This window comes from Leopardus geoffroyi, chromosome D3 (assembly GCF_018350155.1).
Source record: "Leopardus geoffroyi isolate Oge1 chromosome D3, O.geoffroyi_Oge1_pat1.0, whole genome shotgun sequence".
Classification (NCBI taxonomy): Eukaryota; Metazoa; Chordata; class Mammalia; order Carnivora; family Felidae; genus Leopardus; species Leopardus geoffroyi.
Genome location: NC_059339.1, coordinates 38,600,915 through 38,617,097, shown reverse-complemented (window position 1 = coordinate 38,617,097; position 16,183 = coordinate 38,600,915). Strand labels below are relative to the sequence as shown.

The 16,183-nt window shown below is 41.7% G+C and overlaps 1 protein-coding gene across 41 annotated transcripts in view; it reads right to left on the bottom strand.

Moving 5' to 3' along the window:
- The window catches only part of EPB41L3 (erythrocyte membrane protein band 4.1 like 3), a 233,368-nt gene that overhangs the window by 26,732 nt on the left and 190,453 nt on the right, over positions 1-16,183 (bottom strand). For all 41 annotated transcript variants that reach the window (XM_045458840.1, XM_045458843.1, XM_045458831.1 and 38 more), the window contains 6 exons: positions 15,328-15,403; positions 13,026-13,244; positions 12,364-12,451; positions 7,392-7,544; positions 3,701-3,798; positions 2,635-2,810 (listed from right to left, as the gene is read on the bottom strand). In XM_045458840.1, the coding sequence (XP_045314796.1) occupies positions 2,635-2,810; positions 3,701-3,798; positions 7,392-7,544; positions 12,364-12,451; positions 13,026-13,244; positions 15,328-15,403 (810 nt within the window). The remainder of the gene's footprint in view (positions 1-2,634; positions 2,811-3,700; positions 3,799-7,391; positions 7,545-12,363; positions 12,452-13,025; positions 13,245-15,327; positions 15,404-16,183) is intronic.

Genomic DNA, 16,183 nt, shown 5'->3' with positions numbered 1-16,183 from the left:
AGACAAATGCTGCTAATGAAATCCATGCAGATGTAAGACATGCAAACATAAAAGGTAGAAGACACAGCCTTTCAGCCCTGCTGAAATGTCTTAGTGAAAGATGCTTAATTCAGTGACATTTTTAAAGTCTGGTACTCATTAGTTTAGGTTGTAGGTGTATATAACTTATTTAAACTTACAAATGATGCTTTTTAATACACAGTAGCTGATCGTGGGAAAAATGTAACCAGCTTCATAGTTTAGGAAGTTTAAAATGTAAACGTAAGAAAATATTCTGAAATCCTTTCATAAAAGCTAAACCATTTTGTTAAGGTATCTTCACTAAGATATTTTATATTTCCTCATACTGATGAGAGAAAGCTCCTATGAGACGCAATTTCCCAATGGGTCAGTTAGGCTGTTGTACATAGGATGCAAACTTGCAAAAAGCCACTTGTGTTCCAACATGCAGCCACGGCACCCCGCTCAACAGCACAGGAAACATACGGTAATTGGCAGGACCCCAAAGAGTGAGAGACAACACATACTAACATCACTTTCGGGCAGGGAGGAAGAGACAGTATGCTATTAGTACATTTGTTTCACAATTGTCTTTTGCTTGTCAACAATCATTATCACACCAAAGGCCATGAGGAAAACCACGTACACAACAAATGTGTTCCCTTGGGTACACATCACTGAACAAAGTGGATGAGAGCCTGGGAAAAAAGGTGTGATTCTACGAAAGTTCCTTCGACACTGACTTATGGAATACACAAAGAGTTTACAGAGATTCTTTAAAGGAGAAAGGATAAATGGAACAAAGCAGTAAGAAAAGCTTCAGTGTTAACGTGAATATTTCAGTATCTGAGTTCAACCCGAAATGGCCCCAATAAACGCTTTATTCCCAAGGTTTAGCTCCACGTTAGAGATTTGAAAAACAGGCAACTATTAGAAAATACAGAATGGTTAATTAACGTCATAGGCCAGCTCACAAAAGCCTATAAGAATAATCATGAATGTAATTATTATCACACCTGAAAGAAGAACACTTCCGCACGTCTCATTCACTCTTTCTTTGCAAACAGCCTTACCCCCATTTTAGAGATGGTGACAAAAACTTGAGACCTGGCAAGTTTAAAACACTTGCCAGGTGCTACTCGGATGGACTTCAGTCTGGGTTTACCTACCAGGTGAGTGCTTTTCTTCTTCACCAGTAACATACATAATATAGCACAACTGACACAATTTTGACTTCCTCTACCAACTGTTTATAAAGTATTCCATTAGCAAAATACAATCCTCTAAATCAGAGGATTCAGGTGGTAACCCAACCAGCCACATTGGGCTACAGGGAAAGGGAAGAGAGAGCGGGGACTGTGGTGGGCGGTGGCCAAAAATGTAAGTAGGAAGGGGAGCCCAGGCACTTGTAACTTCGTTATTTTTACTTGTTTTTACTCTATTTTTACTATTTTAATTTTATGTTTTTGCTTATTAAAGTTGTACACACATGCTAGAAACTTACTGTTTTTATATACAGAGATACGTTTTCTATAAAACCACTAATCTCCAGGTGGAATTAGAAGCAGAGACTTGGCCATGCGTCACTTTCTTTTTTTAATTTTTTTAAATGTTTACTTATTTTTGAGAGAGAGAGAGAGAGAGAGTAAGTGGGGGAGGAGCAAAGAGAGAGGGAGACAGAATCGGAAGCAGGCTCCAGGCTCTGAGCTGTCAGCACAGAGCCCCATGCGGGGCTTAAACTCGTGAACCACGAGATCATGACCTGAGTCGAAGTCAGAGGCTTACCCAACTGAGCCACCCAGGCACCCTAGCCATGAATCACTTTCTAAGTATTATTCCAGCTGCCATGTGTTGTTGAAGGAAGCACATTTGTGCCAAACTATGGACAGCAACACAAAACTGTCACACAAGACAAAAACCTGGTAAAAACTCACTACTATGTCATTCCTTAGAAATGTTATTTACGTGATCCTCTCCCTGTTTAACTTCCGCATTTGACTTAACGGTGGAGAACATTTACACGGCAATGCTCCCCCAGTCCATCTGGTGCAGTAATTAATATTAACAGGAGGACTTAACTTGCAGCCTCTGGCTCTACCATTTAAATGTCATCCTTTCTATCAGCTATCATGCACTGACTGGAAACAGTCACATTTTATCCCTGCAAATTTTGCAGAAACAGAGATAAATTTAACTTATGGTCTTCCTTCTGAAACAAACTGACTGAAACAAACCCGGTAATCATTTAAGATCTGCCAATAAGAGAACCAAGTTACTTACAGAGTACGTGACAACTGTATTTAGAATGAGATCATCTTTCTCCAAATTTGGGGTGCTGGCTGATGAAAGCTACGCTCTTCATTCCCTAAGCACCATTCTTTTATGGAGTAATTTTATATACATCTACCAATAACAGACCTTAGACTCACCGAGGCACTTTTTTTTTTTTTTTTTTTTTTTTTTTGTCCCCAAGGGTGGGGGTTACAACTTGTCACTGGGCCACGGACCGAGTGCTTTTTATTTCACTCTCTTCTCAAGAGGACCTACGTTCACTGAAAGCTTGGGATGGTTTCATACTATTTCTGGGCGGCCATTCGTGATTATTATTACTAAAGGTTAGGAAGTGATGCCTACCTCCATCCAAGCTGCGAGACATGGTATAGCGTTTGCTGGATGAGCGTTCGAAGTAAGGGGCAGGACGATCTATCAACGCGCTGGCTCTTCTCGTTTGGGCTTGCGTCCTGCCACTGTAACGAAACTTGGAGCCCAAGGTAAGGAATTTCTTTGGAGGTGCTTCTGGTAACAACAGTCTAAAGATATTAAAGAAAAAATGCCAGAGAGACTGTTGAGTCAAACATTAAGAATGCTATCTCAACTTTTTCAGTCAAAGGTAAAGTGCTTTGTGCGTTTAACATATAACATGTTAAATGAATGTGGTTTAAAAATTTTTTAAGTATTTATTTTTGAGAGACAGGGAGAGACAGACAGACAGACGGACAGACAAAGCACAAACGGGGAGGGGCAGACAGAGAGGGAGACACAGAATCCGAAGCAGGCTCCAGGCTCTGAGCTGTCAGCACAGAGCCCGATGTGGGGCTCAAACCCACTAGCCATGAGATCATGACCTGAGCCAGAGTCGGGTGCTTAACTGACGGAGCCACCCAGGCGCCCCAAATGTGATTTTATAGGAAAAAAAATCAATTCCCACAGTACATGTCAACCAGGGAGTTGTAGAGAGGCTATAAATGCAATGGGAGTTGGCCTGGACTCCATGAACTTTAACATCTCATGCAACTGAAGAGTTTATGGTTCTATAAACCCAAAGAACAATTAAATAGGTGATCTTGGTGAAGAAGACGGTGATAAAGTTTGCTATTTTGTAGAAACAAATCTGATAGTCTGAGTAAACAAAGGAGCCCAGCGTACTAAGAAATGACTGAAATGTTAAGGAAGGGATTGAATCCTTGAAGTGGGCATCTTATAAAAATAATGAAAGGACCTTTCATTATTACTAAAGGTAATAAAGAAAGGGGAAGCAGGGCAGATAAAGATTTCTTGTCAAGAAACCTGGTGACAGTGAACTTGAAGGAATAGAAAGGATATTCTTCCACATTCTTCCCTGCAAACTTTTTCAGTAGAAGTGATTCCAATCAATTGTTCTAATTCTTCCTGAGGAAGAAATGAAATCATCTTGACCTACCTGAAAAATGTGTGATGTTCAACACATACTTTCCATAAACGTTTGGCAGCTCGATGGTTTGGCAGCTTGAACCCGATGGTGCTTTCAAATTGTTCAAACTAAAGTAAAAAAAACACACACACACATATTGAGGAGTAAAGTCAGGTTTGCAATTACAAATAAAAGAAAATCATTTACAAACCATGCCCCCCACAAGTTTTTTCCTTTACTCACAAAATCAAAGCGCTATTTGCAGAATTCATGCTATACATATTGTTCATTAAAAAAACAATCTTGTATTTATTCTCCTTAAAATGCTGCAGACATAGATAACCGCATTATGCGCGTGTTTTATGTCCGAGTATGGATTTTATGAAAACGGAATGCAAAAAAAGACAGCATCTGGATTTCTTCCAGAGGCCAATTTGTCCTGATCTCATTTTTAAGCCTTATTTTCATGGTGTCTCTATGACACCATGACTTCAACTGGAATATACATACAGGAATAAACACAATGTTTAGAGTCGACAGCATTTTCAGGAAGACATTTTCTCCCAGGATCTGGTCGGAATATATGCATATGTCCTAGGTATTTGATGACTTGGTATCAGATATTACTGATTTTGTTTATGCATTCTAATCTATGGATTATTTGATATTATATATACGAACATAGATCAGGAGAACACGATTTCCTATCTTTCAGCATGTATAGTTCAGATGATAATCTATCAGCCATTTGATTTCTCAAGGCAAAATATCTGACTTCCTAATGTATTTTAATATTATTATTGCAGATGTTCAATATTTTTTTATTTTCTGCCGACAGTATGCATCAGGCCACCAGAGGGCAATCATTTTAAACAGTAAAAGCTTTCCAAAAGAGCATTAAACAACTGGACTGTTGACACAGTCAACAGAAAAAAAGTAATTTACATAGCAAAGAACCAAGAAGAGGGGCCTTATGTGTGGCATAGGAGATAGAACTATGCTTGACTTCGATTTCTTATTTGAGAGGGACGAGCTGGGGTTGGGGGTGGGGAGGCTGGGAAATACATCACAAGCTATTCCAACTACAACTGCCTTTCCCAATTTTTCACTCACTCTGGACGTTCACACGGAGGGGTAAGTTGTAAAAAACCGCTATTGGCCAACAGCTGCAGCCAATCAGCAAACCAGAGCATTCTGGATCGTGACTAAACCATCCTTCAGTTATTCATCCCACATCTAATATGCACCATACTCGTGCTCGCGGCTGCCAAGAAGCCGGGAAGGTTTTCTTTCCTGCTATCCTCATGCTGTTTGAATGTTTCTCTCTCTCTCTGTGCTTTGTACCAATTTCTCAACCTCTTCAGAGCCTTTGTGCCACCACTCATTTTCTCCCTCACTCATTCTTCTCAGCCTATTTACATGATTGTAAAAAAGTGGCGGGGGGGGGGGCAACTTTCTTGGAGCCTGCTTCTGCCTGAAACACAACCCCATCTCGCTCCTTGACAAAGGTCAAGAAGGAGAAGCCTTGGCTACTGCACCCCTTACCTCACTGCCACCTGCAGGGTCCTCCCACCATCTTCTCGAACTCTTCAGTGTCACACCAGGCTTTGTCAAGTCGACGCACTTAGTTCTTAGCCCACACGTCTTGTCAATAGCATCTGGCCCCGCTGGTTCATCGTGTGCCCAGAATCTCGTCTCCTTGTCACTTGGGACTGTTTCCTGCCCCTTTTCTTTCTCTGGTTGCTTTTCTTCATCCCCCTATGGTCCTCTTCTGCCTACTCTTCCCTTTCAAAAAGTGATGTCACCCAGCGTTTCTGTTTGAGGGTCTCTTCTTCTCTAACTTCCCTTGTTCTCTGGGCAACTTATTTCCTGCCTGAGGCCTCGAATAGAATGGATGCAGTGGACGACTCCTTCAAACCTGTATTTCTTACTATGCAAGAATCACCCCCTGAAAATGTCTCAGAGGAATTTAATTTTTTTTTTCTGAAATTCTCTGTTTTCCCCTCTTGTCTAATAATATCACGTCCATCAACTTCACGCATGCCAAGGGAAGGCCTCTGATCATCATGGACTCCTTCCCCTCTTTAGCACCCTCCTCCACCCTGTGTCCAAGACCTACTGGTTCTGTTTCTGAAACCTCCCTCACAGTTGCTGCTTCTGTTCTATTCCCACAGCCTCTGCCCTAGTTTAGGTCTTACCACATCTCATTGCTAACCTGCAGAGTTTCATTCCAAATTATTCGTCTAGCGTTATCACGTCCTCTTGAAAACCTCCCATGGCTCACTACTGTCTCCTGATGCATTTCTCCAGCGTTCCCATCTGGGCCCTTACCCCAGCCTGTTTGTTCCACGTATGTAGAGTTTTCTCCTATGTGTGATATGTATCATGACGACAGAATTCTAAGTGCACGAGACTGATTCTTTGCCAAACAGAAAGTCCCTTAAGGATAGGGACCAACATCGTGCTTGACGATAAACAGGTGCTCGCTTAGTAAATGTTGGATGAACCGAACATATTATCGGTTAGAAGTTTAATATGCAATTTTAGGGAATTATAAAAAACTAATTTCAGGTATTTACATGAAAAGCTTCCAGATTATTTCAGTCTTCACAGACAAGTTTGACTTTGTATTTAAACAGGATTCCTTCCTTCATAGTATGATTTTAAAAAATGTTTAAAGTGAGGTACAACGGACATATAACATTATATTAGTTTTGGGTGTATAACATGATTCAATGTTTATGTGTATTATCACCACACAGTTATAGATCTTTTTTCTTGTGATGAGAACTTTTAAGATCTGTTTTCTTAGCAACTTTCACATATACTGTACAGCATTATAACTGTAGTCACCATGCATCACATTACATCACATATAACCTGATTTTTAAATTACATTTTCCACCAATGGAGAGGCTGACTTGGAAGACAGGAGATCATTCTGTATTGTACCAGAAAAAGTTCAGAGACACGGATGAGCTGCCATCTTAGAACTCTGCCTGCCTCCATTAGATTATGCATGCTCGTTAGAAACTGGATGTTTATTCATCATCTATTAAACAGATCATAGGTGGTAAATATCTCCTGTTATGTGTAAATCACTTTGGAGGATATAAGTAGTTCAGGATGGTTGTACCTGAGGAGCAACGATAAGTTAACGATTTTGATTTTTTCATCAGTCTACCTGATTGAAAGAAAAAGGCAGAAATGTACGAGGCTATGAGACACTTATGTAATTTACCCTTGGTGTCTCTTGCTATGATCTTTCTTGTGCTTTGATCACATTATTGCTAAGCTATACATGTTAGGGTGCCAACAGATTTGGAGTACAAAGACAGGTCATGGACATGTAAAACAGAGACAAACAGGAAGAAATCTATTTTTTTATTCACAAAACGTTTAGCACCTAAGAGTTTCTTTTATACCGCAGTTGGAAATGTACAAAACACTGTTCACAAATCCCGATTTTACATTAAAAGCTTCAAAAATAAAACTTTTTCAATCCATGCACTGGGACAAAATTAGAATCAAACCACTGAAAAGAAGAAAATGTTTTATTTATTGCTGTTTATCGGACAAGTCTACGATAAATTCTCCTCGGCACTGAGACAGAAATCACCGTGTCCTATGATGTTCAGAACTTGGGCGCAGGCAATTTAAATTTTTGTTTGCCATCAGGTACCTTTTTGTTCAAGGTACATGCAAATGCGGGGCTACTTACCTCTCCTGGCCGGATCTTAATGTAAAAGTTGTTCCGTTTGTATGAAATTTTTAGAACCTTAGGCCAGGCAAATCTGTTTATTCTCAGTCGGTCACGATATATCAACAGACCACTCGCACAAACTCCTAGCATAATTTCTACTCCTTCAGAATCCTGGAAAAAAGCACCAAGAAACAATGGATCAGTATTTCACTTTTTTCCACTGACAGCTGAGTAGGGGATTTAAGCTTCCATGAAAGAAGCTATAATTGACTACCTATAGCTCTAATTTAAATACAAAGAACACTGCAGCCATTTTTTTTTTAAACACTGCCACTAAGTAATAGGCTCCTAATGAAGATATTAATCATTATGGAGATATGTCAGAGTTAAACTGGCTCACGCTCAGGTATCTTACAACGTAAATACCGCACACAGAGAAGGTCGACCAGATGATGTGTTAATAGCAGGAAGAAATCATCGCTGCCCTTCTAAAATGGTTACAGCCATTTAATGTGTATTAACTCCTTTCATTTTCACGGTGATATTTTGAGAGAGTTGCTATGACTGTTCCTAGTTTACAGAGGAGGACACTTTTCAGGCATGGAGAGGTGAAGGGTCCTTCCCAGTTGAATATGAGCAGCCTGGCTGCAGAGATAGAACGTTCAGCTGATATGTATACTAACAGAGAGGCTCTGCCCCTTCTCAAGAGTGTTTTGGAGTTTGTTCCATTAAAAGAGAGCCTTAGAAAAAAATCTTTTTTACATACCATTAGTGTCAGAGTGAAATTTAAATATAAAATCATTTTTTAAATTACGAGCGTACTTCCCCAACGTGCCTGGAACACACACACTGCCCAGTTGCAGTCACATTTGAAAACCGGTTCACATACATGAATATCAGCACATTTTCTATAGGTATATAGTTTTCTTTTTTTTAAGTGGGAGCATGCTATATTTATAGCTTGTTGTTCTGCTACTTGGCACATTTACTTCACCTTTAGGTCACTTCCTAGGGATGTGGGATGAGAAGTCTCAGAGATCAGAGGTCATCAGGGAGGTCATATAAAGCTCAGGAGACCGAGTGTGTCCAGCCTATGCCCCCACATGTTGTATTTGGGTGAAACGGGGTAAAATCAACACATGTGGTGGCCCTGAGTGGGGGAGACACAAAGGACAGAAGGCAGGACTGTGTGTGAGGCTCCGTCCCCATCTCCTTGTCACACTGGATGTTGGAAGCAGGGGGCACATAGGAGGTGAAGCTGAGGTCTTCTGCCACATATTAATCAGCAGGACTGTCCCTGGAACCGAGTCACTCTGCAGCGGTGAAGAGGGGAGGGGGATATGGAAGAATCCAAACAGGAGAGTCTGACTCATCCCCACTGTGGGCATTTACTTCCTCAATCTTGCCAGTGCAAGGCAGAAAATGAACATTTCCAGAATCAAAAATAAATATTTTGGTCCATCTCTAGGAAATTTAAGTCTACAAATACCATCTAACTGGATTAAAATGAAATATTTTACCCTGGAAACAGATCGCTCCATTAAGGTACAAAATTACTCTACACAAGTGGAAATACTTGATGGCAGGATATTACAACATAATTAAATTCTGAGGAGAGCTCCAAGACCAGAAACTGTCCACCATTTATCAGGGGCTTTCATCTGAACGAGCAATTGGAAGAGCTAGAGCCTGATACTGACAAATAGCTGGCACTATTGATCCCTCAGAACCAGCCAATGTGCTCACAGGGCCGCTCAGAGGTGACTCCTCGCGCCCGGAGCAGAAATGCAGGCGCGAGGGGAGGACTGTTTGATTAAAGGTCCTTGATTCGCTTTCTGGGTGATAAATACAGAGCTTAGTTGGGGAACTAGGCCTTTGACCTACAGAAGAAAGGACACTTAAAAGCTCTTTCGTTGTTATTATTATTTTTAAATCACCCATCAGTGTCTTTGAGTAACGAGAAGCCAGAATCCTTCCTGGGGAAGATGAGGAAGCCTCCTCTGACCCCTCCTCTCCACCACACAGGCCTCCCGCGTCCCTGTATCATTCAGTCGTCGCCAGCACACCCCAAGCAAGTGGCGCTCCAATCAGCTCCCTCCCACATCTTGCTCTCCTCAAGACTGGAAGCTGCTTGAGGGCAGGAGCTCTGTTTTACCTTTGTCCAATCAGGGGTCATACAGCACCTCCCTAGCAGGCATTAAGCCATCACATGTTTGTTGAAAGAGAGGGCAAGGGAAGAAAGAAAACGTCAGGAATAGGTGGGGTTTTAAACTGAACCAACATTTCCATGTCGTTACTCCGAAGTAACAACACAGTAACACGTTTGATTATCAAGTGTTCTGCCACAGCCCGTAGTCCTGATGTGAGCTTGGTAATTTTTTTGTACTGAAAGCTGTCACAGTGGTCTTTACTGGGGACGTGGGTGTTTCCCTACCAATAAACACATTAGATGCTCCCTTTAGCAGGGAGCGCTGAAGGGAGATCTGGATGGTCTCAGTCTATCATAATTAAAACAAATGAGTGTACTATTCCCTTAATTTAAAATCACTGCTCAAACTCTGCATCCTTCACTGATCACTCGGTCCATGGGATACCCAATAAGGAGTTTTATCTGTATTTCAGAATCTTATATGGAATAAATGACTCTGACAGCACCTACTCAGACTGACATTAAATGACAAACAAGCAGAGGCGGTCTTCCTAAGAAAAAAGGACAAAGCATTTAGAATAGGTTTTCCAAAACAAGGGACCCACATCTAATAATATGTTATGTATTCTTTATAGAGCCATGGAGTCCAAAATCACAATTCAGAAATTCTAAATAGGCCCTAAAGCCCAGGGCTTTATACCATCCACAGGAGAGAAGCATCTCACTTATAACCGGAAATCAGTTCTAATTTAATTCAGTAAATTTCCTCCTTGAAATGATGGAGTGTGGCTGTGCCAGAAAATGGGAGTCCGCAGCTGAACATTCGTTATACTTAATATTCAGATGAAATCCTGTAATAGGCTGCATTGGTGCTTCCTTAACTCTTTCTTTTTAATTGGCGTGATTTCAAATCATATTAGTGAATGAAAAAGCAGTGATCTATTTTAATTTAGTAGCTATAGCAATGTTAAGTGATTTTTATTTGTACTGATAGGAACACTGATAAATCTAGAGCTGTACTGCCCCAAATGTATGCCCTAATCTTTTACTTATTTATTTTTCCTGGGCAGTAAGTGAATCATCATGAGTAACGTAACTCAAAAAACAAGCTTTCAATTTGCTCGAATTTTCAGGCTACCTTCATTTCCTTCTTGTTTCCTTATCTGTTAGCCACCTAGGGAAAAGCTCGAAGAGAAAAGCAATCTTAGCGTATGTCCCTATCTTTTTTTAAATCCTCATCCTGCCTTCTATAGCATAAAATACACGACATTTTCTTATCTGAGTGAGAAAGAAGTGAAAAAACAGAATAACAAACTGGCAAGTAAATAGAGCTACAGCTGCTGTTGTAATTACACACCAATGTCAAAGAGCTCGGCATTCCATGTACGGACACATCCCTCAGATAGGTATGCCCCAGCCGAGTCTATGAGATTTTGCTAGTGTTCAGGCCTTCAGGCCTTGGAAGTGCCTGTCCTGTATGATCTACAGCATGGTCTGCAGACATAAGCAATCAAACCTGTGTTTATCGGATGGCCACCATTTCCTTGTCCAAACTCAGTGGGGATCAGTCTGCTCACTGAGAGCCAACCAGGGAGGAGCCCTACTTCCAGCATCAACAGAGCCTGCAGATCATAGATGGGTCCCCTGGGTTGTCGCGAGCCAGCTGAAACTCTCTTCATTTCCTTGACGGTGTAAGATACTTGAATGCCTGGAAGCCCGTTAACTGCGTGTTCCTTGGGTCCCAAAACTGGTGACTATGCAGTCTGTTAGTACTAAAGGCACGTTCCCATACGGGAGTGATAGTGTCCTGACAGCCCAAGTCAGAAGAAACTGCCTCTGAACTTCAAACACTCATCTTTTTAAGGCTACTAAAAGTTCCAGAATCTATCCCCACGATCCTAACAAACTTCCTATGTTTTGGATGAAAGTTTTCGTAAGGCTTCCTGTGCTTCTCCAGTACTTTTGTTCATAGCTGCTCAAATAATAGACTAATAGCCCCTACAGTCATTCTCTCACTGCTGAAAAATACAGAGATTCTGGGAAAAGTGTGACCCAAAGTAAACAGCTTTACGCATCTTCGCCACCTCAACCCTCCTACAGCCTGGTCCCAACTTCTTCAAAAGACTCCGTAGCCAAGACAGAATTTTAACATTTCGCCGACCACCAATCAACTAGGCAAGCCTTAGCTTGGGGGATTAATTTTAGTTGAACATCAAAATTATAACCTTATTTCAAAGCACTGATTGTCTGTCAGAGAACCCAAATTCTAGAGAGTTATTTCAATTTAACAGGTATTTGCTATGTGCCGGGTGATCATCCAGGACAGAGGCATAAAGAGCACTTGGCACATAAGAGATGTGACGATTGGGTCTTGGACAGTTGGCCAAGGTTGGACAGGTAGACAGGAAGGAGGACAGCCCAGAGAAAGATAGGCATATTCAGGGAAAAGGCAGAGACAGGATCTGGCAGAAGCAAAGGGCACGTGTTGGCACAAAGTGGGAGATAAAACTGTGACAGGGAAGGGGGCTGAGTTAGGAGCTTGCGACGTGAAGATACATTTATAACTGAACCAACAGGCAATCGGAGGCTTTGCCTACTGTGACCTTTCAGGAGCCGAGGCCAGGAGCAATGGGGGTTTGAGCCATGCAGAGCAAACCCTTCAGTCCAAGTATCAGAGAGCAGAATGTGCTTTATCATTGAGTAGGCCTTAAAAGCAAGCACGGATTGGAATCCCCCAGTTTTTGTTTATAATGCCTGTAGTAAAAATCACCGGCCTGTATTAATAATAACCTTGAATTTAATACAACTGAATAGGAAGGTTGGGGTTTGAAAAATGCGTACCTTGGCATGATGTAAATCGACCCCATACATGGACAGCTTTTTGGCATTTTCCAAGAAATGCATCTCTGCTTCTGCTGGCGTCATTCCTCTGATAAGAAAAAAAAAATGTGTTACAATGCTGCTTTGCTCTCTGTAATATTTCCCACTTAGCCCCTGGCTATATACTAAGCCAGTCCCCGAAGAGGCACTAGCAGGTTTGTGGTCGGCAGGGGGTGGGGGAGAATAACAAGACAAAAGGCTCTCAAAGAGCATCGGAGCTGGGGCGCCTGGGTGGCGCAGTCGGTTAAGCGTCCGACTTCAGCCAGGTCACGATCTCGTGGTCTGGGAGTTCGAGCCCCGCATCAGGCTCTGGGCTGATGGTTCAGAGCCTGGAGCCTGTTTCCGATTCTGTGTCTCCCTCTCTCTCTGTCCCTCCCCCGTTCATGCTCTGTCTCTCTCTGTCCCCAAAATAAATAAATGTTAAAAAAAAAAAAAAAAAAAAAAAAAGAGCATCGGAGCCACAATGTAACTACCCAGAATTGTACCAAGTACAGAACCTCACTCTGCTGCGGTCCCAACCTGCATGCCACTGAAATCAGTCCTGGGAAAAGCAGGTGGTACCAGTGAGGCTCACCCACCCAGGCACAAGCTAAGTCGCATGTCTTCAGGGTTTCCGCACTGACCTGTGGCTCTTGTGCAGCTCGATCACTTTGTCTTCCAGTTCTTTCGTGTGGTTTGGGGCGAAGCGGAACTCACTAATGTAATCATTCCCGCATTCATCTGGGTCATAGTCTCCAAGTTCTGACTGGACAGTGTAGGAGCCCAACAGGGCCAGGGTGACAAAGGAGCAGGGCAGCCTTCCGGACACGATGTCATCTCGCAACTGTAGGCAGAGGTAGTACCTTCCAGGAACCAAAAGACAAGGCAAAAAGCCAGCATTAGGACATGTGAAAAGCAGGCCACTTGATACACATTGTATTGTAAGAGATTTCTTCCTGTTGAAAAATCTCACTAGAATTTTTCTTCATCTATATTTTGATTGGGATGTCAGGGGAAAATGCTTGGCTACACAATACAATATTTAAGGGCATCTAGAGGCAAGCCAATGTTCATAATAAAACAAGCTTTTATAACTAAAGCACAGAGTAAAAGAAACCTCAAGACCTGTTCCTTTAACATCTTTTACAAGAACTAACATTTAAAATCAAATAAATGAGCCCTCAACACACTCACTGAAATCTCTGGTTGGGGGAATTATCATACAAAAATGGTGCTGTTAAATGCAGTTATTAGGTCTCTACTAGCCTTAAGGAAGTACCATTTTAAAGTCTTGGTTAAAGGTCCTGCCGTACGACCGAGACAGATTTCAGGTAACTCAACAGCTACACCATCATAAACTCTGCTCTCAACCTCCTGCATTCCTCATGCAGTGGTCTCTTTATGAGAACAATTTCTCCTGTTTCAAGTTCTCTCTCTCTTTTTTTTTTTTTTATTTAGCGGACTTTCTAGAATCCAATTGATACGAAGATTAACTCTGAAGACTTACTACTTTAAAATCTGAGAACCTCCTCATTAAAAGTAAACAGCTTTCTATTCACGGAATACAAAACATGTTCCACCTAATTTGGCCGAGAAATCATGCAAGTATCTCCATTAATAGCAGACTTATCTCCCCTGTTACTCTGCTTTTCAAGATCTACAGATCTAATACTAACTGCAGAAGACCCCAAGGTAAGTGTTAACATTGATGATGTTTAAAAATACTCTTCAAGGCCCAGCATAGAGGTATAATAAAATATACAAATACCTTTCATATAAGAGATAAACTGTTAATCGGTTGAAGCTGAAGACTATGATTAAAGTCTTAAGGTCCCCTCTAAATGTGAGGGAAACTCCACGTAATACAGACTCACTCTGTAAACATTGCACAAATAGATGGGAACCGTGCGTGCACTGCATTTCAAATCCAGGTGTATTTGGCTCTGTAACCAATCAATTAGCCACAATTAAGTGGTTCCTCAATATTATTAAAAAGCTATCTTTAAATAAAAAATCCTACATTTTCTTCGATTTCATGCACATGTAAAAGAAATCCTCTGTAACTATTTTTTGCCCTTCTCCTAACATGCCTGCTGAAATTATTTTTACTCATAGCAAGGCACCAGAGCTTTTTTTGAGTCCTTTCCCTTTTCTGAAAAGCCCTCCAAGGAGGATGTGAGGCTTACACAGAAAACCCAGCACACATGGCACAACGTCACCCTGACTGGCTGCAAACTGACTGCCAACCAGGGTGCGAGAGCCAGGGGTTCCAAGGCAGGATGCAGAAAAGCCCAGAACACACAGCAAACCCAGGCCAGCCTCATAAAGGAAACTCCTCTCACACCCAGAGCTCAGTCATCGCACAAGAATAGTTTTACATTCGATTCCTTTCTCTGGGTCTTCTTTCCCCAAAATGAATTAATCATTTTGTCTAGACAGGTCATGGAAAATAAACCCTTAAATGTACACGTTTATGTGTATCATACGTGTGCATGTATGTATCATTTTTTAAATCGCTGCTTAGATGCTTATGCCTTTTATGTAACCAATCTGATACACGGCAGCTATTTAAAAAACGATACACACGTGAACACTTTTTTGACTCTGTGTTTGAGAGCAGGACTGCTAGAAATTGCTGTATCATTTAATGCTGAATCCCATCCACTGTGATCGTGGCAGGTGGATGACCGTTTCTCAGGGCTGTGTGTTTTCCCGCCACGGTCAGGCAGCGGGAACTATCAGCTTAGCACCAAAGATTCACTGTGAACAGACAGGATTTGGCAAATCTTCTCATCAGATGTTTGTTCTCACTCTGTTGCCTTTGGTTTGCCATTTCTGTGGGGATGACTGTGAGGTTACCAGACGTAAGCACGCTTTTCTCGGGAGAATAAAGAGAAGCAGCTTTCCCGACATGCCTGCCTTTTTTCAGAGCCAACTTTCAAATACCTGGTGATGTCTTCAGAGAGCTGGGCGGGGTCTGGTGGGTAAAATTTCACATTAAATGAAAAGTGCCAAGCACCACCTGCAGAGAGGAGACATTAGAATGGAACCTTAGAAAAGCCCTTTGTATTTCTTATTCTGATAGTTAGAACTGCCTCAACTCCAAGTACTAACACCCAGGCAACATTTGCTCCCAAGTGGAAAACCGGAAAGTCTCCATCCAATGAAGTCCAGATAGGTCTGAAACTTCATCTAGTTTTTAGTCTTTTGCCCAAATCCTGTACTGGTGTTTCTAACTAGCTTGGAAATTGACTAGGCTTCCTCCCTTTCTCAGGGACGAGGGTAAGCCTTTGGAAGAGGGACAAAACAGGAATGGTACGGATAATCCTCAATCAGACAAGTCCGGAATTGACTGGTTCTATTGCTATGACATTCTGGATAGCTCACAGACCAAGAGTACAGGCACAATCCCATTTCCTTTGTCCTTCCTGCTTTGTCATTGCAGGTCAAATCCCATTACAATACACGTCAAGGAACCGTTCAAGATATTTTTTAACGGAAGGTTTACTGTAATCAATATTTACGTGAGCTGCTCTCTAGGCTGCTGAAGATTTTTTTCTCACTTGGGGAAATGTCTGGTTCAAGAGAGGCCTGAATGTATTAACTGTACTAAGTTCCACACCTCCTTATGAGGCCACGACTTGGGCTGATGCTCTTAACGTCTTGCCTTTCTTTATCCTATGGCATCGACTTTCGGCCTCTCCAGCAAGGAAAAGAATCAACCAGGTGTCAGCTTACAGTCACGTATTCTCTGTACTGTCCACACTTCTGCTTGAAACGTTATTAAGCTCTACTCAACTCT